The following is a 24525-nucleotide window of genomic DNA, read 5'->3' as shown; positions in this document are numbered from 1 at the left end:
TACATTCCTGCTCAGATCAAACCCTCTGCTTCCTTTCTTATGTTGTACCTGCCTGTTTCTCACTTCTCCCTTTTGCTTAAAATAAAGGCAAGAAGCTAAAACAGGTGAACCAAAGTGTTTTCTGGTACTGCTGGCAAGCTTTCAGAAAAAGCAAGTAGAAACTTCAGTCTTAAACTGATGCTAGTAAAAGTTTATCTGAAAAGACTAAACAACATAGTATTGAGAGAGATGTGTAATTACACACACATTTACATATCTAATGTAAAATCCTGATAAACTACTTCTAAACAGCCTAGAAAATTTCAGCAATTAGGGAGTATATTATATAGTTATTTTAAAGTCAAACAGCTTCTTAGACACATCAATACAATTAACAAAAAGTTGCTTAAACAGAAACAAGTATTTCATAGAACAGAATCATAGAATTGTTTACGTGGTAAGAGATCTTTAAGATCATCAAGTCCAAACTTCAACCTAACACTGCCAAAACCACCACTAAACATGTCTGTAAGCACCATCTACCCATCTTTTAAATACCTCCAGGGATGGTGATTCCACCACTTCCCTGGGCAGCCTGCTCCAATGCTTGACAACCCTTCTGGTGAAGAAGATTTTCCTAATATCCACCCTAAACTGCTCACAGTGCAACTTGAAGCTGTTCCCCCTTGTCTTATTGCTTGTTACTTGGGAGAACAGACAAACCCACACCTCTCTACAACCTCCTTTCAGGTAGCTGTAGAGAGCAATAAGGTCTCCCCTCAACCTCCTTTTCTCCAGGCTAAATCACCCCAGTTCCTTCAGCCTCTCCTCATAAGACTTGTGCTGCAGACCCCTCACCAGCTCCATTGCCCTTCTCTGGACACACCCCAGCACCTCAAGGTTTTTCTTGTAGTGAGCGGCCCAAAACTAAACACAGTATTCGAGGTGGGGCCTCACCAGCACTAAGTACAGGAGGACAATCACTTCCCTCGTCCTGCTGGCCACACTGTTTCTGACACAAGCCAGGATGCTCTTGGCTGCCTTGGCCACCTGGGCACACTGATGGCTCATATTCAGCCAGCTGTCCACCAACACTCTCAGGTCCTTTTTGGCCAGGCAGCTTTCCAGCCACTCTTCCACAAGCCTGTAGCACTGCATGGGGTTGTTGTGACCCAAGTGCAGGACCTGGCACTTGGCCTTGTTGAACTTCATACCATTGGCCTTGGCCCATTGATCCAGCCTGTCCAGATCCCTCTGCAGAGCCTTCCTACCCTCAAGCAGGTCAACACTCCAGCCCAATTTGGTGTCATCTGCGAACTTACTGAGGGTGCACTCGATCCCCTCGTATAGATCACCAATAAAAATATTAAACGTAACCGGCCCCAGTACTGAGTCCTGTGCAACACCACTTGTGACCAGCCACCAACTGGATTTAACTCCATTCACCACCACTCTTTGGGCCTGGCCATCCATCCAGTTTTTTACCCACTGAAAAGTACACTCGTCAAAACTGTGAGCAGCTAGTTTCTACATGAGAATGCTGTGGGAATCAGTATCAAAGGCCTTGCTAAAGTCTAGATAGACAACATCCACAGCCTTTCCCTCACCCACTAAGTGGGTCACCTTCTCACAGAAGGAGATCAGGTTAAGGAAGCAGGACCTCCCTTTTCCAAACCCATGCTGACCGGGCCCGATCACCTGGTTATCCTGTGCCATGTGATGGCACTCAAGATGATCTACTCCATAACCTTCCCCAGCACTGAGGTGAGACTAATAGGCCTGTGGTTCCCTGGATACTCCTTCTGGCCATTCTTGTAGATGGGCATCACATTTGCTAACTGATTTTCTCATCCAGGTTTCTTTTCTTACAGAAAAAGTTTGTAGCAGCTCCATAAGAGATCTTAATCTTAATCCAGTTGCCTCCAATTTTATTTAAAATAACATGCTTACAAGTGTCACATGCTCAGATCTGTAACATTTTCTTCTTCCTATGACTATTGCTTTTTCCATTGGACAGTTCCCAAATAAATATTTCATGCAACTTTTTTAGCTTCTGCAGTGAATGTCCTTCCCAAAACAGAAGGAAAATTAATTGCAGCATGGCAGGGAAAGCATCATTGACAATTTGCAGGAATGATTGTTTCAGTCTGGGTTTCTTTTTGTTTGTTTGTTTGTTTTCTTTAAAAAGATGACCATTTACAGACTGATGGGCACTTAAATCTGCTCCATGGCAAAGTCTAAGTAATAATCACAGCATAGATACAGCCTTTCCCCAGAAACATCTCTCTCTCTCACAGGGTTCTTTTCCATCTCCATTTAGTGAAAAAACCCAGGCAGGTCAGCATGTAATCATGTCTGTTAGACACCCCTCAGAGTTTATTAAATATCTAGAAAAATTCCAAATTCAGCATATCTGAATCATAGAAGCTTCTAGAAGTTAACAGCTGAGCTTTGCTCTCATGGGAAAAAGAATACCTTGTCTAAAACGCTAGAATACATTTCCTGTGAAGAAGAGTATGTGATGAAGAAAATTCAAAAGCCATTTTAAAGTCTTCAGTATACCATGAGCATTGTGTTCTTCACTGCTTTCATGGCAACAAGTGAAACACCAGATTCTTCCCACTTTTCGCTTCAATTAATGGCGAATTACACAAGACTAGCTTTATTCTATCTACAAATCATCTGCCTAAAGGAACCTAAACCCATGCTATTATACAAAGGATTTAAAAATGACACAGTGTCTGAGTTTTTATACAAATCTTCACTATGCCATTCCTGATTAAAGAGCTTTATGGAGAAAAGACAGACACCTTTCTTCTCTCCCTCCTTCTGGTGTCTCCTCCAGCTTCTTCTACCTACAAAGCTGTGAATGTGCATTCATCCTAACTGCAGAATTAGTTAGGAAAATGAAAAATGGTTAATTTTATGGTTTGAGACTATGAACTTGATTTTAAAAACTAGACAGGCAAATTGCTTTTGTTATTTTTAAGTTATGGAAGTCCTAATGAGCAACTGTGGTTTTAATATTAACCAATATAACCAATATTAACTGAATCTGCACAAGCAGCCTTACATATCAAAATCTTTTAAGCATCTGAAGCGTAATTCTGTCCTGTGTTCAGCTCTGTGCACATAAATGGATTCATTTAGGTCTCTAGTTGACAATCATCATATACTTAGAAGAACAGAATCACAGAGTGACTGAGATCTGAAGGGGCCCCTGAAAATCTTATAGGCCAAACTCCCTGCCCTAAGCAGGGTCAGCCACAGCAGGTGTGCATTCAACTTCGAATATCCCCAAGGCTGGGGACTTCACACCCTCTCTGGGCAACCTGCTTCACTATTTGATCATTCTCACTGTGAAAGAGACTTACAAATGCAGAAACCAAGAAAAGCCATCAGATAAATGGGAACAAAGAGACTGAAATGCAGCAGCAGTTTGCATATAGAATACACACTGATGGAAGTCATGGAAACAGAAAAAATTGAATAAGATTCATTGTTTTTTAACCCTCTGTTCAAGGTTCACACCAGCTTAGTGTTCCTGTCATTTTGAAAGCTGGAGAGCTCCTGCTTTAGAAAAAAAAACAGCTGCTGCTCAAAAGCCATAAAAGAAAAAAAGGTCAATCCAAGTCAAACATGGCTCAGTTTGGCACTTACTGATCATGCCTCGTGTCAGGAATGCTTCGGTCCATTCGCAGTTTGTCACTTTCTACCTGATTGAACTTATTGCGGGCATATGGATCCTGTCCAGATCGCACCACGGTAGCGCCAACGTAGGCATCTTGATCAAAGTCTTGCCACCGAACTTTTCCTAGGAAAACAGGAAAATATCCAATTTAATCTTCACAATTTGAAGAAGAGCATTCAGCATTCCAAACATAACTGATGAAATAGCTTGGGTTTTTATTTTGCAACGAAGTAATTAAGCCTCAACAGTATTGTTAACAGTGTAACATCAGTCACTTTTGCTTATTAAAATCTTGTACAACAGTGTGCAAATTAATATAAAGTTGAACAATTTTATAGATCTCAGTTTATACAAGTAATCACCAGACATGCTTCATCTTGTCAGTTTTGTTTTCTTTTTTTCCCTTTTTTTAAACCCCATCTGCCACAATTTCCATTTAAATAAAAATCCCTACACATATCAAGACAAATTAATATGGCAGATGATCTGTCTATAAAGTTATCCAAGTAACATTTATTTTTTAAGATTAGTCCAGACTTCAAAGACATTCTAATTTCATTCACTGTCTCATTACATAAGCAAAACTACAGTCAGTTAAAATCAAACCATTTGAGGACCAGGCCTTTTAGAAGTACAAGGCAACATTATTCTCAAAACCAAACACTTCATGTAGGCAGAGCACTAGATTGCTCTCCAATATGGCACAACTGCAACCTCCTTTGCCATCACAGCTGATTCACAGATTAATCCCTCTTTAACAAGGGCTGTATTATTATGTGACTGGTTGTGGCACTAACATGGAAAGGTAGATTAGCATCCAGTCACCAGGATGCTAAAGTTTCAGGACTTTCACCGCCTTCAAGTGTCAAACAATAGTATGATATTTACCAAATATCATAAAACTACCAGTTCTTACCTCTAGTTGATTGATTACTTTTTTTTTTTTTTTTGCCTATTGAGAGCCAAATGTATGCTACCTACAGCAAATTTAAGGCTGGATGCAGCCTTGGGCAACCTGATCTAGTGGGAGGTGTCCCTGCCTATGGCAGGGGGGTTGGAACTCTATGATCTTCAAGGTCCTTTCCAACCTAAACCATTCTACGATTCTATGAAATTTATACCACCTTTAACTCAAAATCAGAGCTCAAGTTCTAATGCAATACAGGCATTCTTATTTTAACATGGGTGTGTATGAGAACCTCTGGCAAGTATGTTGTGGTGAACACAGCATGCTGCTGGCGTAAAAAAAAGGGATACTACAAAAAAGCTGTCTTTTGGGGTGACTGTTACAGATGAGACGAATTAATATCCACTGTTTTCATAATTAACGTACAAAGTTTTTGAGGTATTTCAATTAAGTTCAGTAAGTAGCAGGTTCAGAGATGTCATGTCCATTCAAGCTCAGCTTTTAGAGTAATAATTATAGCTCAAGCATATCCTAAAGTGATATGTATAGAGGGAATGCTGCTCTAACAGCTATTAACTAGAGTCAGAGGTTGCTGAGATGTTTCAAGGTTTGCCTTTGCTCTGTACGTTAACCTGCACAGCATGGAAACTAAGACAGGGCTCATTTACAGCTTTCTATCCATAAGCCATGCCCCAACTTTTGTGCATTAACTCCTGCTTGAAGATTCTGATACTAAAAGAATACTTTCCATCATTAAACAAAATAACTGTCCGTTGTTTAACCAGACAAATACCACCAACTTTGTTAAAAAAAAAATCTCAGTATCATCTAAGGAGCTCATCTACAAAAGCAACTTGGACCCAAGGTGTGATTTGGTTATCAGACAGTAGTGGACATTGTAAAGCAAAAATACCGGGGTTGAGGGAGAGGCAGTTTTGGGTTGGTTGGTTAAAGAAACTTCCAACATCCAAACAAAGTCCCAGAGTAAAAGAAAAGAGCCCGTATTTTTGGATTACAGGTTTAAGAGCTAGCCTAACCAGTTAATACTAAGCAACTATTTTAAACTTCTTTAGGATAGTTATTCAGATGTAAAAACATGCACGCACACACACACCGAAGACAGAATTAGATAGTTAAACAAAAAACAGACTGCAGAAGATTTAACAGACACTTGGTGAAGCAGCCCAGAGGGGAAACTATAGGAAAGTAACTCGAGGGAGAAATACAGATTTTCAAATTCCATTTACTGGAAGAACACTACAAAGGAAACTTTCCAGCTGTTGTGGGTAGCCCACAGACTGCAAAGAGTTTTTCTTAGCCTTTCAAGTTCTTTCTTCAGAATATTTCCAGGAACTTACTTTGAAAACAAGTTTACACCTCAGCCAGCTACCACACTATAGATAACCCAACACAGGATTGTTTACAAAAATCACACCAAACCTCACTTGCAACAAAACTATACAAAAATGCAAGAGCAACTGACTCAGGAAACTGGAAGAAACAGCAGAGATCACAAGATCATCTCCCTGTATAACACTCTCCCTTAGCATTTCCCAATACTTTTGCAACCTCCTTGGTAACTAAACTGTATTACCACCCTTGTTTCTAATTTATAATATAGGTTGAATCCAGAACATATGTTGAATATTTTCTGAAATAACAGTGTCACATCACTGCTTTTCTGGTCTGAAAATAAAGACTTGAGTGCATTTTACAAAATACAACGTACACTTAAAATGCATTTATATAGGACTTTCAACTTTCAAACACTCCAGCTTCCAATGGATTTTAATGCTATGCCCGCTTCAGGACTGCCACCCCCCATCCACTCCTCCAGTTGCCCTCCTTCCAGTGGAAAGAGCAGCTAAAACACAAGAGATCATGAGAGCATCAAATCTGTGAAAAGGGTGATGTCATCACAAGCATTCTTCCAAACACATTGTGTTCTTTAGGAACAACAGCATGCAACACGGGCTGCCCACATGGTTAGAAGTGCTAACGGCTCAAGTTAACTGCTGGAAAACGAACGGCTGATCCAAAGCTAAGCATACTGTCCAGCCTTACTTAGGCTTGGTTTTCTGACCATTTACCAACTAAATTTTGAAGTTAGAAGTGGTTTAACAAACCTTTTCCAATAATACTGTTTCTGTTATATGCTTCCCTGGGGACACAAACAGGAGCATGTTTGATTTAATTTCTTCTGGAGAGTTAGCTGCCTCTGTAGTTTCCTGAGATTCAATGACTTTGCCAGGTGGAATGAGTATCAGAAAATGCAGCTACATTATTCCAAACTTAAATTAAGCAAGTTTATAACTTCAAATTCAAGCAAATGTGTGTTTACCTGCATGGAGACCTAACATAACAATGAATTTATCTTTTAAGCTCAACAGTAAATGAACTGCAGAGTTTACTACCACAGTCAAACAGAGACAAAAAATTTTTTTTTAAAAATCATTGAACTAGAACCAGGGTATGCTGCAGTGCTAAACTTGGTTTTGACAAGAAGTGCTTATTTTACAGACTATTCTGAGCCTGAGAAGCTGAGCAGAAACAAGAAAAAGGTGAAGTCCAGGGAAGTTGCACCTTTTTGTCCCAGGTATTTCCCAACAATGAAGTCCTGGAGAAGACAATCAACAAAAATAGTGCAATTCACTGCTATTATTTTTGATAATAAACTGGTTAAATAGCAGGCACGTTTTGATGTTTCTTTGCTCTGTAATAAGTAGCTGTATTTTAAAAATAGTGCTAGTTTGGTACTTTTTATTCCATTACAGTTTCCATCCAAGTAGAGCTTGATATAAATCATTTAAAATGTATTATTTATCATTTTCCAAGACTTTAAAACCAGCAAATGCAACACTAGTCCAGAAAGCATAAAGTAAATTTGAGAAGACAGAAAGGGCATCGCTTCATGGGGCTAAATTTACTGAAAAGCAGTGGCAGCCCACAGAATGTAAGAACAAGTGAATTTGGCTTCAGGAGCCAGGAAGGAGGCAAAGCCTGGCTCTGGCTCCAGCAGAAGACCCTGTCAACTGCATGCAATATGAATCAGATCTATTAGGGAAAAGTCAGATAACAGTAAGAGCAGCTCGAACTGAGATAGAAGAGGAGGGGTAAAAAAAGCATAGCAGATAAAACTGCACGCAACCAAGCAGCAGGCAACAAAGAGTAGCAATAGATGGATACAAAATCCCTTAAATAGCCTGCACTCTTCTTACTGACTCAACACAGCTTAAAAGCAGTAGGATACTCAATATATATATATGACTATTTTGACTTATAGGCATTAGGAGATTCCAGATCTCCATTAACAAAGAGAGCTGTTTGAATAACTGCTGAAACTCCTATCATTTCAGGGACCTCGTTATACAGTTTAGCTTTAGTTATCCATGCAGACAATTCATGAGTCAGTCTTTCCAACTACATGAGCTAACATCATTATTTTCACAAAACAAGAAATAGACTTCTGCAGCACAACAAAGTCACCAAATGACACTGTGATGTACAGGCAGTAAAAAACTCCAATAGTTTAATCTTTATATAAAGCCATTTTAAAGATAAAGATAATAAACAACTCCTTAATTCTGAGTCTTTCTGAAAGATACTATGCTGCATCATGCTGAAACCTAAACTACAAGTATCATAAGCTCTGTGGAAAAGCAGGAACGTTTTGAACCAAAACCCTCCTAAATTTGATCACTTTGCTTTAAAACAGTACAAAGAAACCAGAGAAATATGAATTCCAGGCTTCATTGGCATAAGGATTCAAAAGTTCGCCTACATGAATTGAAAATAATAAAACTATTGATTTAAGAGTACATAATTCTGTCTGCGTAGCCTTTGACATTTGATTCGAGACTCATACTACTTTGCAGTAACAATTCTGCCTGTTAAATCAAGCCATAAAAGATTACTAATCAACAGATGTAATGAAAAAAGCCCTGACCTGCTCTAATTTACACTTAATTTTACTTCTAGCTTCAACTCTTCCAGCTTTGTATCTCTCTCCCTTTCAACCTGTGACACTTCCCACTTTTTTAGTACTCAAATGGCTACTTAGGGCCACTAGGAAAGGAAAGTCTTAGAGGAAATGTACAGGGTTTGGCCCAGAATATATAAACATTCAAAAAGGGGAAATAAGAATAGTAGCCGGAAAGTGCAAAATTGGCTGACCTATAATCCCAGTAACAGTATTTGCAGAGAGTTCTGTTACAGGAAAAAAAGTACTTGAAAAGATCTGCCAGAAACCAAGTTAAATAAGCCAAGCTCTTCAATTGTTTAGGATTTATTTCCCAATTCATATACAAAGTAAAGATTTTGCCAACAAACCATACATACATAACCAGTGTCTTGTTTCCCCTCTCCAGAAAGCAGCTAAAACAAGGTACGCCAAAGGCTACAGGAAAAAAGCTATGAATGTCAAACAGCTTATAATGTAACAGGAGTCTAAGACCGTAAAACAAAAATCATACCTCACATCGCATTGGGGATGGAAGTTTCCAGATGCTTAAAGGAAAGTTTACCTTGGTTAGCTCTTTCTTCAAGACCTCATAGTATTTCAAATGTTTGGCCTAGACAAATTCGTAAGCCAAACATTAGGATTAACAGAATAGTAAAACGTGTTGTGCTATCCGATCAAAAGTTGTCCTCCTTGTATGGTAAACTTTTTTCAATACAGTACAAAATACTCAAATCCATTTTACTACTTTTATTCCCTAGTACATCAATACTAGCTATATATTAAAACTCATTGATGTGAAACAGTTAAGCAACAACAGAAGTTTACGGAAGCAGCCACATAAAGTGAAGATTCCTTAACAGTTAGCTTTCCTAGCTCGTGCCCAAGACATAAGACCACTTCACTCAAATAAAACAAAAATCATGTTGCTCGGTTATTTACCAGCATGTGACAAATACCGAGCAAGTATGAGAAAGATACACCATCCACACACCCAGAAAAATCTGCCACATCAAAAGCTAGACAAAACTGAAAAAAATATGAACTTTGGCTGAATCTTCAGTCGGAAACAGAGTCCCAAGACAACGTGTCTGTCGCCTGTCAGTATTATCCATTGAGAAATGGACTACTTTTGTACCAAGAGGCTTTTACAGCACGTACTAGCAAAGAGTCACATTCTCTATGGTTTTAAACCCAAAGCAGCAGTGAAGCAGGTAAGATTTAAGGAAGCTGAAGCTTTAAGAATAGAGGTACATACTGCTAAAATAATTCTGGCACTTCCAAACTACAAAGAATGATTAGAATCAGAACAACTGCTGTGTTTTATGGCTTTCAAGGACAAATGTTCTATGGCTACGGATCTTTCATAACAAATGTTACTGCAATACCTGGAGGTAGCGTCTCCACACTTTGTGCTTTGTCCTCCCCATCATTGCCACGCACGTCTTTCCTTTTGGGGTTGATATCATTTGGATCCTCCTGAAAAAAGTACATAATCTTTAAAATAATCTCCTTAATTGATTTAATTTTGTGTTTTCAAAGCAAACAGCAATAACTAAGTTTTGTGGACTTTAAACTGGTGAAGTGGTCCAAGACAGCTAACTTTGGATTTTAAGAGAAAGGAGGATTATCTTCTCTATTACTTGAAAAACATAAGAAAACAGAGCAAAAGTTTAAGACAGGCTTTTGCATTTAATTTATGCAGCAATTCTTATTTGAATAAAAAAAAAAGAAAGGTTTAAGAAGGAAATATATTAGGAAAGATGGAATAATTTTTTTTCTTTAATCGGTAACACTCAAATAAGCAATGCAGGCAAAAAAAAAAAAAAAAAAAAATCAAACAAAACCTGAAGAAAGCACTACTCTAGCAAGGAACAGCCCAAATTGGAAAGTTATCTGAAAAAGAGAAGTCAGGTTATCTAGCAGTTATATCCAGAATGGCAGTCTCACTATTGGAAAAAGAACTTTGAAAATACCTTCAAGTTGCTATTTTCATGCATTCATTTCAGTGGAGCTTATTCTGGGCTTCACAGGCAACTCCACTGGATTTGTGATTACAGTAATATTGATAATACCCATTTAGAGAGGGGGGTAAAATAGTTTCGTCTCCCCCCTCCTCCAACTGCCAACATTTATTCTGAACCTGTAAATCTCATTTTCTTTTCAGCAGAAAAAAATCCCACTCTTGTATGCTCATTACAACAAAAATCCAGGATGTCAAGCTGAAATTATCCTATTATACATTTGGAAGAAGCAGAGAAGAGGGTAACTTTTTTTTTAACAGAAAAGATAATTAGCAACTGTATACTGATTTGCACACTACATTTAGCCAACTGACTTAAGTATCATCAGCTTCTGTTGTTCTTGCACACTTGCCAAAGGAAATTCTGTTTCCTTTTCTATGTCTGCATTGAAGAAGTCCCAATTATAATACCAGTTTTATTTGCACAATCCTGCTAAAGACAACACCTTTCTACATGATCTAAGAAGATACAGTACTATGCCTATACTAATCAGTAAGTGCACCTAAAAGCATTAGCAGCCACTGAAGCCAAGAAGTGCAGAACAGTTCGTATCTCTTTTAAGAATCTGTCAGTCTCCAGAACAGGGCGATGGTGTACAAACTGTATATTGTAAACTGTCTCTGTCATCCCAGCTCCTTAGCCATGACTAGGAATCCTTTGGGTAGAACAGTAAGTAGCTGGAACAGGCCAAACTCATGTTGGGAAACATTTCAACTGCAAATGATAGTATTTCAGTATGTCCCCACGTGTCTGAATTTTCCAATGTAAATGATGCTTAAGTGTCTACATTAAGTAGGCACTAATATTTGGAAATATATTGAAAAAAGGCAACAGATTTATAAAATACTGAAATGCAAAACTGAATATTGATGCTTTTGTTATTGTTAATAGTTCATATGGCTGTTTTTCACTGAAAACACTAAAACAGTTAAAGCCGAAATGCTACAAATGTATGTCTTTCTACAGCATCATTCATCAGTGATACCAGAGAGAAGGAATTTGTCCAGGTTCTTATACTACATTTTACCATGTTGGTACATGCTTTGGGCCGCTAGACCTTGTGGAGGTCAAATCTTTCTTTAGGCAAAGTTATTAAGAGAACAATACAACACAACAACAACAAAAAAATCACCACCCAAAACCCACCTCCAAAACCACACAACACATTTCAAGAAAATGATAATGGCTCATGCTGGTGAGGGAATTAGCTGTCACTATGCACTGAGTCCCACCAGCACATTAAAACAGAAGCTTTCTAAGGTTCTAGAAAGTTGTATTTCACTAGTTATTTGCCTTTGTGGACCTTTTTTAAGACAGCAACACTATGGAAACACTTAATAAGTGCAAGTATCAACTGTAGCTGGAAGAAAAGTCTTCCCAGTATGTCAAGTTTTGCAAAATTCTACAAAGCTCTTCACTATCCCAAATTGCTGTAACAAGTCTCAAAAAAATCCAAGGTAAGTTGAAAAATAAATGGAAAACATCTATTAAGCAATGAAAAAAAAAAAAGCAAGGATTTCTCTTGCAATTAAACAAAAACTACTGAGCGCTTTCTCATTCTCTCCCTCCCCTTTAAATCTTTAGGGGAATACTCTGCCTTCCCATTAATCCTTCTAGCTGAGGAGCATGGGCCATTAAGCATAATTATTTATCAAGTTCTTCCACTTTGGGTTTTGTTGTTGTTTACTTAAAAACCCAAAACACAACATAAACTACTGAAGGCAAAGTTAGATTTAGAGATCTTACAGCTAAATATCATTTTGAATTCTTATAAATTTGAGGCTTCTAGAAACTACGTGGGTACAGCCTTCAGACATTCTGAGGTGAGCCAAGCTGCTGGGATGAAAGTTCCCACCACAGATTGCTGGATGTTCAACTTGCCTTCTAGGACTCCCTATAAAACGATACAATGATGGGAGAGTATGGGACATTAACCTCGAAACTTTGTGCCCTAGATTAGGGCTTTGTGATATTTTTCTTCTCCAAAAGAAGCCAATTTTTAAAATAGGCTACTCCGCTAAAAGTGATGTCCTGTTGTAAGCCCTAACTTTCACCCAATAAAGCATTTGGAAAGTACATGTGGGCATCCCATGCCTTTTAGGAGCGAACAATATGTTATATCCTTTAGAGAGAACTCAGGTGCACAAAAGTAGGATAAAGCAGACATTAAAACCACAGACATAAGCACAAGCAGTTTCTTTACATTTCTTACTGTAAATTGTTTCAGCATGTTAATTTGGTGCAATACACAAATGAATCATATGGTCAAATGACATTCCTATGTTGTCATCATCACAGGACAGAGTTGCTTTTTCAGCTTGCTTGGAGTGAAACAAAATCCCAACTTCTAATGTGATCTTTAAAAGCTGCTTGCATTTGATGAGTAATCTTCCTGGTAGAAGATAATAATTCTTGCACTGACAAAAGTCATTCATACAAAAAGCTAAGCTTAAGGCAAGATTGAAAGGAGCTGAAACCGTTTGAAAGTAGGCACAGCTCTTTAATCATGACAGCACAAGAGGGAGATTTAATTAAAAAATTAAATAGAAAAGGCTAATGCCTTTTTCTATATTAAAATACCATTAATACTATTAGGACTTAATACTTTAAAATACTGTCTTCCTGACATACTAAAAAAGCTGACAGTATCAGGCTACAACCTAAATATGTAAAGGCTGTAAATACACCTGAGCAAGTATTCTGAGCTTATTAAAAAAAAAAAAAAAAAAAAAAAAAAAAAAAAGGTAGCTGGCCAGCTAGCAGAGACACTAACCAAACATTAGATTCACATGGAACTCCACTAGAGTAATAGATTTGTGGTCATTATTCATGCAGTTATTTTCTTAGGCCAGGACACATAACATCAAAATAAGTACACGCCAGCTATAAAGCATGTGTTGCAGGAATTTGGAATACATTAATTTTACACATTGTGTCACTGCTTCCCATTAATTCCTCATTCAGTACCAGATGACATGTGAAGAAACAAAATGCAACCTTTCAACTCCATTCAGTGGGAAATCTTACAATAGTAGTATTGCAGTCATATTTTAGATGTACCAAATAAACCTAAATTAAATGTAATATTTTAATTCAATTGTCTAAATACCTTTGCTACTCCAAAAGCTCAGAAGTTAAGGTGATGAACACTTACTGACCAAGTTGTTAGAACACTCCTTGCAAACCATAACCACAATTCATTATGGTTAAATTGAATAAATTTGGGTGGGGTTTTGTTTTGTTTTTAGGTTGGGGGGGAGGGGTTAGGTTGATTAATCACTGACCTGCAACTTTTTTTCTTTCAGGATATGGTAAACTATGCCTCCCAAAGCCTACATCAGTTTACAAACCTTGCTATTACCACTTCTTTTCCTGCTCAACTCACGCACTCCATTAAGACTACTCTGTAGATTGAATTGGAGATGTGACAAAGATGCAATATGAAATTTCAGTTTCAACAACTAGACTTGAAAAAACTGTTTCATATAATGATTAGTTACACATTTGCAGCTGCTCTGACTGGTGCAGGGAAAGGGAGGATGAGGTAGTACAAATGCAAAGCAAGACTCAAACATTTTTACAGCATTTCTACACATCTACAACAACACACAATTTAAGAAAAAAATAAGACTAGTGCCATTTGAGTTTAGAAAGCTGTAATTATACATAGACATACATTAGTGGATAATTTCATTACCATTACTCAGATCTTCCAGACCACTTACCCTTCTGGGTTTGGTATATTTGTTTGCATTGAATACTACATTCCTTACAAGCACTGCAAAGCAATTAGCGTTTTGTCAATTGTTGTTTCACTTGGCACAAAAAAAAAAAAAAAAAACCTGATTCAAGCCCCTAGGTATTGATTGCTCCTATACAAACACACTTAAAGCCGCTACTGGTTTTCCTATTTCTGTCTTCCAATACTTTCTTTTAATTAAAGTTTCAAGTATCACGGATTTGACATTTAACTGCTATGTATTAGATCTCATTATAGCAGAGATTTCTATCCTACACTGGCTTCTTATCAAGAAGAGAACAACTTACCAACATGTAACACCACTAGATATATTAAGATATCACACGCCTTACAAGTGGCAAGTCAACACAAACTTCAGCAAAGCTCTTGTGGTTGAAAACATCTGAAGAGGGAGCTGAGTGCCTCCGATACCAGCCATTCCTCTCACAGACAACCCAGATGCTGAACAACATGCAACATTCGGGCGCAGGAGACAGCTGGGAGCAATGACTGCACTGCGTGCTACCTTGACAGCTGTTCACTGACACTTCCATGGAAATGGCAGCAAGCCAGATGAAAACATCTCACAGGCTAACACACAGCACTACCTTAGGACTAAAGCCATCCAGCTATCCTAGATGCACATCAAACCAACTGCTTTGCTCATCACCATGTACCAGCGCAACTTTTCAAAGAAGTTCACATAGAATACAACGTGGGGAATTACACAGAATAAAACAAAGTTCTACTTGCCTTGGTAGCGTACGTTCAGAATAATTGAGGAATGTGGCTTCATGGGACAAAATACACGCTAAGGTTTAATATCTGTTTTGGTACTTGCTTTTAAGATGTTGGCCAATGGCCACCTGCAGACAGATTTGCTTCTACTGATGATTTTCTAAGAGGAAACTGAATACTGGCAGCATCTTCAGAGAGCATCATTTGATCCAGCTGGCCCAATACAAGGCTTTGCTGCATCATGCAGTAGAGATCAGTCAAATCAGTAGATGATTTTGGAAGGGGTGCTCTTGCTGCAGATGACACTCCCCTCAGCACTTCATATACTTCTGTCCTGATCATGTACCTGGGGCCAGATACACAAAAAGCACTTTGATGTTACCTAGAGCAGCACTTGGTGTAGCAACAGTTTAATGCCTGCTACAATTCAGACCCCTAAACCAAGCATGAAGGCTCCTTACAGAGCTTAGTTACCTAAGAAAAGGACACAAAGCCTAGCAGAGTCAGACCACTGCCCAAGCCACAGACGTGGCCAAAGACCAATCTTTGCTACTGCTGGCACTTAATACCTGCCTCTTTTTTTCTCACCAGTTCAGTTTACAATCTTTTAATCAGACATCACTTTAGGTGCTTATAGAATAGCTAAGCAGGCTCTGAAGCACCAGTTCCTCCTAATGCAGAAGAACCTTCAGCAGAGGACAGACTCCAGCATGTTGGCTTGCTTTCTGACCCAATGCTCACTCACTGCCTTCTAAAAGGTCTTCAGAAACATGACTCCAAGTCTCTCTTGCTGTAGTAAATGAATCCAGCTTTCCTACATGCCAGGCAAGCACTCTAGCAATTTAATGTAATTACATTATGGGGCACCCATGTCTTCACTTGTCAGCAAAAATGTTTTGTATGGAACTGAGATAAAGCGTGCTCTGAAAATGCCTGGAATGCTGCTTCTTACAGGCAAGACAAGCAGGAAATATTCCATAAACAAATGCTGACTTCCTTTGATTGCCAACTCACTTAACATTAGTGAAACAGACACTTCCAAGTACACCAAGAAGCAAAGCATAAACACACCAAAAAAATGAAAATACATATACTTTGAGATATTTGATTACCACTGTTAGACATAATGTCTGAAATTATTACAGCGAAGATGATTTAATTTTCATTCGTATTCCTTTACTCAGTTTAAGTAAATTGCTGCCAAAGGTACATTCCTTTCATATGTTTCAATATTCAAAACAAGAATAGAAGCTTCCAGCAGGGGGAAACACACACACACCCGTCATGCATACAAGACAATTTTAAATTCTCAGAAAAAGTGGTAAAAGTAATCAAGATTATACTTTGATGGCTCCATATATAAGAAATATGTTTAGATACACTCCCAGTGAATAAACTCAAAACATTTTGAAAATGCCAATTACTACAAGCTGTAATCTCTAGACAAAATTAAATGCCTTAATGCCCTACCTTCTCTGTAAATTTTACCTTTGCTTAGGACAAAGTATATATTTTAGAGCTTACAGGCACTATTTGAAGGACCAAAACAACAATAAACCCCGACATTTTATAAACCCAGAATGGATTAGACAAAAATAATGCTTATTCTGAAGTTTCTGGTTTATATTTATACCGGTTTTCTGAGGAAGGTCTGATCCAGCTTTGCAGCAGAAGACTTACTTGTACAGCAAATTGGACCAACTGGAAGTTCTGGTTCAACTTAATATAAGATTTCTGGGCACAATAAACTTATTCAACTGAAAAGAGCCAATGAGCAACAGAAACCCGCAGGTTGGGCAGGTAGGGCTATTTAGGCACTAAGCTTTTAAGTATAGGTAAGCTGTTAAATATGAAGATTTGCATTTCAGTATATTTTAGGGAACTAATTAAAATCTGAAGATAACCTAAAAGTAACAGCATGGCTTATCCTCCAAATCCTCACATTGGTTTAATATACACTGGGTTAATTTATTAGCCCGCAAATGCTATGCTGTTTTAGACTGTATTTCAGTATTTTACAAGAAAAGATAAATTCTTCTGTAAGCATCTGACATCTTGTAACATGACCCTAAAGGTATAAAAAAAAAAAAACCCACACCACTTACAGCTCTGTGAGAATTCAGGTATTCAGCTCCAGATGACCTCTAATAAACTATGTACCCTTCTGCCTAGAGATTTCATCCACTCCAGTAGTAAGTATGTAAATTAAGTGGTCAACCTTATCACCTACCAAGAAAGCAGAAAACTAAATGATACTTGCCTTACAAAACTAGCAAGCTAGTATACCACCATAAAGACAAAAAAAAATTCCACAAAATCCACAAACCCCAAAAAACTACAACACACCCTTCATTTTCTTCAGCCGTACAGTGAAAAAGGCTGTTGGAGCTGAAGCGGTCATCAGACTGAGAGGACAGTCAATACAGTGCCATAACACACATCCCTGCTCAGATAGAGCACGCGTAGATAAGAATGCATCTTCTTACCAGAGGCTACTTCTAACAACATCAGCTAACTCAAGTCCACCACATCTAAAGAAGCCCTACTAACCAAGTGAAAATCTCTGTAGAGGCTACCACAGACAGAAGCAGGACCGGCACCCATTCTGAAGTGCCCAAGAACCAGAAAGCAAAACAGAATCTCACTCCAACTCATGGGAGAGACTGTCACATCTCTGCAGAAACAGCGGAAGCGAGGGGAAAGTCTCATACACCAGAAAGAACATGAATGCAACAGAAACACTGCAGAGGAGCCATAAAAGGTTTTGCTGGTTTTCTTCTAAGACTATTCAATCCTCATGATTTGAGCAGCTGCATAAATGTATAGGGGTGGAGGGTGGGGGGGAGGAGAGGAGAAACATCTAAGGGTAATGGGGCTGATAGAAGGGTAAACTCTCAAGTGCACCAGTAACTTTGGAAGCAAGGAATAACCATCTCTAAGGATGGCAGCAGGGAGTCAGAAACAGTATCCAGTATTTCCTGTTAAATTTATCATGTCAGAAAAAAATCTCACTTCACTTGTCTGCATTATCTGCCACAGACTATGGAAATAAAACATCACAAAACATTTGCAATGATTGTTATAATTCAAAATAACATCTAAGTCTATTATCACTCAATTTTAGTTCCCAAAAGGAAAGATTGATGGAGACAAAGAAAGACATTTCTTTCAATAGTTAATTTATGGGTTTTTTTTAAACAACATTTAAAACAGCCTTCTATTCCAAAATTATTGTCAGTGCAGACACATAGTTACACTATTTACACAGTAAGTGCACACTCAGCAGCAATGGTGTTTATGTTGCTCTTTTAGTTGCCCTAGATTGGGAAAAAAAATCAAAGAATGAATTAATCATAAATCATCATCAATCAAAAGGAGCTGAGTGATCTGATCTGTTATACATATGCCAGGAAAATAAACTCCAACAGCAAAAAAAGAAAAGTCAGGAAGACATCACAAAACTTTACCATTTGCAACTTGTTAAAAGCATCTTATTGGTATGTCCACATCCAGGAAGCATTTCATCATGTCTCACATGGGTTAAAAAGTATTTTGCGGTACATGCAGCAGCATTAATTTTAGCATACCTATCTCACACCTACTGCTTTTCCCACGCTTAATGTTTGCAAAGAACATTTTAGGGTGTATTTTTGTTGTTGTTGTTTGAATTGATCAGTTTCTGGAATGGGAAAAGGTAGAAAAAGTGTTGACAGGTCCCAAAAAAGTAGGGCATGGTTTGATGCACCAACACTATCTGCCCACTGTGCTTCTTTCAAAGTCCACAGCTCTTGTTTGAGAATTACTGTGCGTAATTATTTTCTCATTTGAACACTTCTCAGGATGTGGAATCTGAACATTCAAGTAGCTTAATACAAGTACATTCCCCAATTCAGATCCAAAAGATACAGTGGGCACATTAGTCATTCAAAAAATTGAGATTAGACTAAACCCCTGTTTAACAATCCCAGTTGATTTTACTTACCACAGATGAAAGATCTCACTGAACAACTCGTCCAGCAAGGGGAGGAAAGCAGAAGGACAACACAATCTTAAACTGCTGCAACGCTTTGCAAAGCAAGCATATAGCTGGCGCTGCTTACCCTGACAAGTCAGCTGCTTTAAAGGCCAGCTGCTGCTGAGAAGGGCTGTTCACACTTCACCATGTCTCCATCCTGAGCTGCTGGACTGTCCCTACTTCTCCCCTTATAGACACTGGTGTGGCTGATGAGGTGATCTAATTCATTCAGCTGACCTGACAGTGGGCTGGGGGCAGAGGGATATTATTCCACTGATCAAACAACATGATCAAACAACTAAACTATCTGAGGCATTTGATGCAAGGGAAGCAGCAGCCAGGTTAGCAGAGTAAAAAGTGCTGAAAGAAGTGTTCCCATTACAAGTAAAGGACTACAAGTTTAGTTACAACATTAAACAACCCTTCACTCAAAACCACTACATATTTTTCTGCTTGAAAGAAGGCAATTACTCCAACAAATGCTCTGGCATGATTTAATGCCATCTCTTGTTAATTCTACAATATCAGAAGTGTCTGATGAATTAGCCTGCATTTCAAAGTCCTGTCTCTAATCCTCTTTGAATTCAACTCATCACTGCTTGCTCTTAGCTCCAAGACTGACTCTCTAAAGAAAAAGCTTTTCCACAGGAGAGGAAGAAAAAAAAAAGCACAGAAAGCAAAGGGTGTGATGCTTTGTTTTAATGTTTATGCACATGAGGAAGTCCTATATTTTCTGGAAGTCTAGGAAACTGGAGCTAAATAATTGAAAGAAAAGCAAAGGATTAAGTAAATAAGCAGAACTCAAAATGTACATACCAAATAACTTCAGTATACTGAAGTATTGCAATAACCTGGGTATTTCCAATTCTCCATCTGTATACTTCTGAAGGAAGCAGTATGCAATCCCTCAGCTGCAATACAAGACCCAGCTGGAGCAGAAGGGAAGAATGGAAGAAAAGCCTCCCATGCCTTTACATATGTCTTGAAGCACAGAGAGCAGTAAAGGAAAGCAATTAAAACTAAACCCTTTTCAGCTAAATTTTGGTTTATAAATATTTAAACCTGCAAACGTAACCAAGATCAAAAGGATTTATCAGAAATGCAACTGTATGTAAAGGCAAAACTGCTGTGGCAGTCATGTCTGCAGTTAGTAAAGGGAACGAGGTGACTATTGTAACAAAACAACATAGAAACAGGGTCCAAGAGAGCTATCTTGGATGAAGAAAAAAAAAAAAAAAAAAAGAAAAAGAAAAACAAGATGCGGTTAACAGGTTGAGTGTTTTGCCAGATCAGATCTGCAGGGTTATGACGCAATGAAGTAACAATACATTACACCACGTTTTCTCAACTGTAATAGAAGGTTATCACAGGCATATAAGGAAACTGAAGATAGGTTGAGACAAGGGAATTAAAGTTGCTGTGTTTTGGATCTTTTCTGTAGCGTGCAAAAGCATTGCTTTGTTCTCTAAGAAAACAATAGGAAAACAAAAAGTGAGATTGACTTAAAATATTACCTTTTCCCTTTTAAAAAAGGATAAGATTCAGAAACTAAGCCACTGAAAAACAAGGAAACTATTTCCTTCTACCCCTTTCAAGGAGGACATCTTGAAACACAGATGGAATAAGTCCCAGAAGTCTGAAAAATTACTTAGTAACTCCTCTAATTAAATAACCTTATGACAAGCTTGCATTTGACAGATGACTTCTGCCTTCAATAGCTCTGCATGTTTTCCCTTCCACCCCAACATTAGGATTTACGGACAAGCCTCTGCAGTTCTGGGCACATGCCAGTACAGGTAGTATCACTATTTAGCATCACTGTTTATCTGCGGATTCTTATTGTTTTAAAAATTAAAATGAAAAACATTGTCCACAGCAAGTGCAAAGTTTTAGTGCAGTCCAAAAATTTGGACAGTAAACGATACCTACTAATGCATTCAAATATTAAAGGCTCCACAGTACAAAATTCACACAGAAAATTGCCAGCAACATCATTCAGTTTTGCCAGACCTAGGCAGCATCATTCATCTGAAATACCCTGGACTACTAAATCAAAACTCAATTCCATAATGAAACAAATGCCTACCACAAACCAGACAAGAAGTGTGAAAGGCAGACCCCTGCATCAGGAGGAAGACATACTAACCACTACAGAGATAAGTGACATCTATACTTCCTTCGAATTCTTTCTGCCAAATTTTACTACTAAAATCTGGATCTGAAGTCAGCAATGTAGATCTTTGTAACCACGCTCAACAGAACAAAACTATACAACTTCATACCTTTGAAAGACACCATTCTGCAGTAAGGCACCAATGAAAAAAAGCTTGCTAATTTTGTCTACTAAGATTAACACCCAAACTGATGCTATTACAGGAAACCAGTGTCAGAGCACTCCATTAGTAAAATTTTGACCACGCACTGACCCACAGCTTCAAAGCAGGAAATCAGGCATTTCACCTTGCTGGTATGTTTTGCTCCTAGCACACAGTGCTGCTTTTCCTCCCAACTGCACTTCACTAGTTTGTCTGTACTTTTTGAGAAAGTTCCTTCAAGTTGAGATCCTGTTTGTTCAGTCCTGAGCAAAGGCAGACAGTGAGACACAGAAGGGAGCAGCAGCTTTATGCAGCTAGATTTTATACTTGGTGTATAAATGGAGCCCTTTTGATCTTTAAGGTCCTTTCCAACCTAAACCATTCTATGATTCTATGATTTAGGTCCTCGGTGCAAAACCTTCAAGGTTTCCACTGTGTATCAGATATGAGACCTGGGAGAACATTCAGTTGTGAGCAAAAGCTAACAATAGACAAACCTGTTCATAGGAAAACAAATTTTTCAGGACTGAGGGGAAGATGTTTAGGAAGGACTGGGCAATTAACTGAAGCATCCCAGGAATTCTGCACACTTGCAAGCAGCAAGCTGGAAGGAGATTTCACACTATACAGGCACACTGGAGTTAATCTCATTCTAAAAAGCAATGGGAAACCTCCTCCTGGATGTTAAAGCCTAGCAAGAAAAGGACGGGGGCTAGAGTCTGCTCAAATTATGGCCTATTCATCTGCAATCCCTCAGAGGAGAGGTCACCAACTGTGCACCCTTCAAGGAGATCTCACACAACCTCCACAAAGAGCCCTTATCATAGAAACTGACCTAAGGAGGGAGAAAGCCAGAACTAAAGGCTGATCCAAGCATGACGGCTAAACCAGGTGCAGCGCAGAGAGCTTTTGTGCTGCTCTCAAACCTACCAATAAGGAAAAGTCTTGGAATTTAACAACTCAAAAGATTCCAACAGGAAAGATGACCCCAACTCTGATTCTACTTTAAAGCTGCCTAACTCAAACTATTGGAAACTTCCCAAAGTTGAAATTTAAACCCTTCACAGGATTTTATGAGCTACCATTTTCTAGAATTCATTAGCTCAAACGAGGTTTTTTACTACCAACTTGGAAATGGAATATTAGCCGGAATGTTGGAAAACACCAAAAGATGAGACAAAAAGCCATCACCTGTTTTGGAAGTCATGAATGGAATATAAAAAATAAGAGCAAAATGTCACTCCTATCATCTACTGTTTCCACAATACATACTATTTTCAACAGTGAGCTCCCTGCCTCATCTCACTAGATATGCTCACATACTGACATTTAAGTCAGACGTCATCCCAAATTAAGTGAGAAAATAAAAAAAGGATTTGAGAAGAAAAAGACTCCTTAAATTCATGGGCTTGCATGCACATATAAATATATATGCACACACAAAAATAAACACACATGCATACACAGACAGAAGTATCCTTTCACATTAGTGGCCAGAAGTGAACTCAAATCACAGACTTACTTTGTGGTAGAAAAATGGGGGGAGGTGCAGGGTGGGATTCCAAGTGCACTTTCCAAAGCACAACAGAAATCCTGATAAGTAATTTGAGTTACTACTAGAAAACAGAAAAAAAAAAAATATTGCTCTCTGACTTGCCAGAGAAGAGATGAGATCCTGATCGCGGAACAACAGCAAATAAAATTAAGAGATACATTACCCCAAAGAAGGAAAAAAACCTAAGGAGAAGCAACACGATTTCACGAAAACTAAGGAAAAGAATAGTAATATCAACTGTCTTGAACCAAGCCACAGCAGCACTCTCAAATTTTACGGTTTTACTGATTGTAGAGACTGTTTAATCTCTCTTTTATACATAAACTCATTTTACATAGATCTTTAAGCAGGCTCATCCTTTACAAACACATAAAACAGCTGTCCAGCCCAAACAGGGAGATGAAGGGAACAAGTAGTAACTAACATGAGATACATGTAGATATCGGGATGGTTGCATCATTGGCTTTTTAAACTCCTTCTTTCATCATTGTTCTTTCAAATCATCTGTAATTCCTCATCACATTGAGGCATTAGAAGTGTCAGGCTTCATCAGCCAGTCCTTTCACTTCAACACTGAATGACACTTAAGAACAACAGGTTACAGCTATAGACATCCAGGATCTAGCTTTCAGGCCTGAGATACTCTAATGCAAAACAAAAAACACGCACCCAAATCAAAACAACTTTTCTGGATATTTTTTAATTCCTAAACCAGTTTGTTTCATGTAAAAAATTTAGATGAGAGAATAAGAAACAAGTTGTTCAAACTTGGAGGGATTCACACTACATGAGTCAGAAGTACTCAGATATTGTCTTATCTTCCTAATGACTTGTTTTCAATAGTGTGAATAAATAAACCAGGTATAGGTCAACTGGCTTTAATTTTTAGACTAAAAAGCTATCCTAAAGTTAGAGCCACCTGATTTTAGAAACCCACACACTGCTCTAACTTCTTACCCCATTTTGTTTGTATTTTGGCAAAAAAGCACCAAGATATTGAGCCACAACATACAAGTAAAACTGAGCTTCAGAGAGGTAGTACTTAACACAGCAATACTTCTCACTTACACAGACTAATAATTCAAAAGCTATTTCTAGACTAATGAGTAAATATGATCTGTCAAATTCCTAAAATTCTGACTCACATAGTCAGATTAATAGTTGAGTTGCAGCCTAAATGCAGCTTTACCACCATTTTTAAGACTTTGGTAAGACTAGGATAGATAGCAGAACTACGCAAAGCAGCAGCATTTATAAGATAAGGCCATGAGAAATTAGGCTCTGTAATCTTAACCCACAAGGAGTTACAAATATTTCAATTCACAATACAGCTGTTCCTTCAGGGACGTCATAATCTGATCTGTCCTTATCTACTACATTGTCTAGTTTCAAAGAACTGACAAAGATGAAATACTGAAGTTTATTTTGAATTGAACAACAGATTCAAAAGCTGGAGGAGTAAGAATAAGGAAGAAAAGGGACAGCCCACAAGAGTTTTATAGGGTGGGAGGAGGCTAAAAAAAAAAAAAAAAAATACTGACACACACAGATGCAAAAAGACTCCTAGAGAAAATGAAGGAAAACTTCAGAACCACCAAGCAACA

At 38.2% G+C, this 24525-nt stretch overlaps 1 protein-coding gene across 2 annotated transcripts in view; it reads right to left on the bottom strand.

Annotated features, from left to right (window-relative positions):
* GALNT2 (polypeptide N-acetylgalactosaminyltransferase 2) overlaps nt 1–24525 on the bottom strand; it is a 97338-nt gene that overhangs the window by 34936 nt on the left and 37877 nt on the right. Inside the window, exons 1-3 of one of the 2 annotated variants that reach the window (XM_082481617.1) lie at nt 9924–9961; nt 9050–9148; nt 3640–3793 (exon numbers count right to left, since the gene is read on the bottom strand). In XM_082481617.1, the coding sequence (XP_082337743.1) occupies nt 3640–3674 (35 nt within the window). In that variant the 5' untranslated portion in view covers nt 3675–3793; nt 9050–9148; nt 9924–9961. Of the gene's footprint in view, nt 1–3639; nt 3794–9049; nt 9149–9923; nt 10015–24525 lie in introns of those variants that run through there. The other variant, XM_082481616.1, reaches the window with a different exon arrangement.

The sequence above is a fragment of the Vanellus vanellus genome, assembly GCF_965231255.1.
Source record: "Vanellus vanellus genome assembly, chromosome: 3".
Classification (NCBI taxonomy): domain Eukaryota; kingdom Metazoa; phylum Chordata; class Aves; order Charadriiformes; family Charadriidae; genus Vanellus; species Vanellus vanellus.
Note: the sequence above shows the minus strand (reverse complement) of the source record. Positions and strands in the feature narration are given on the sequence as shown.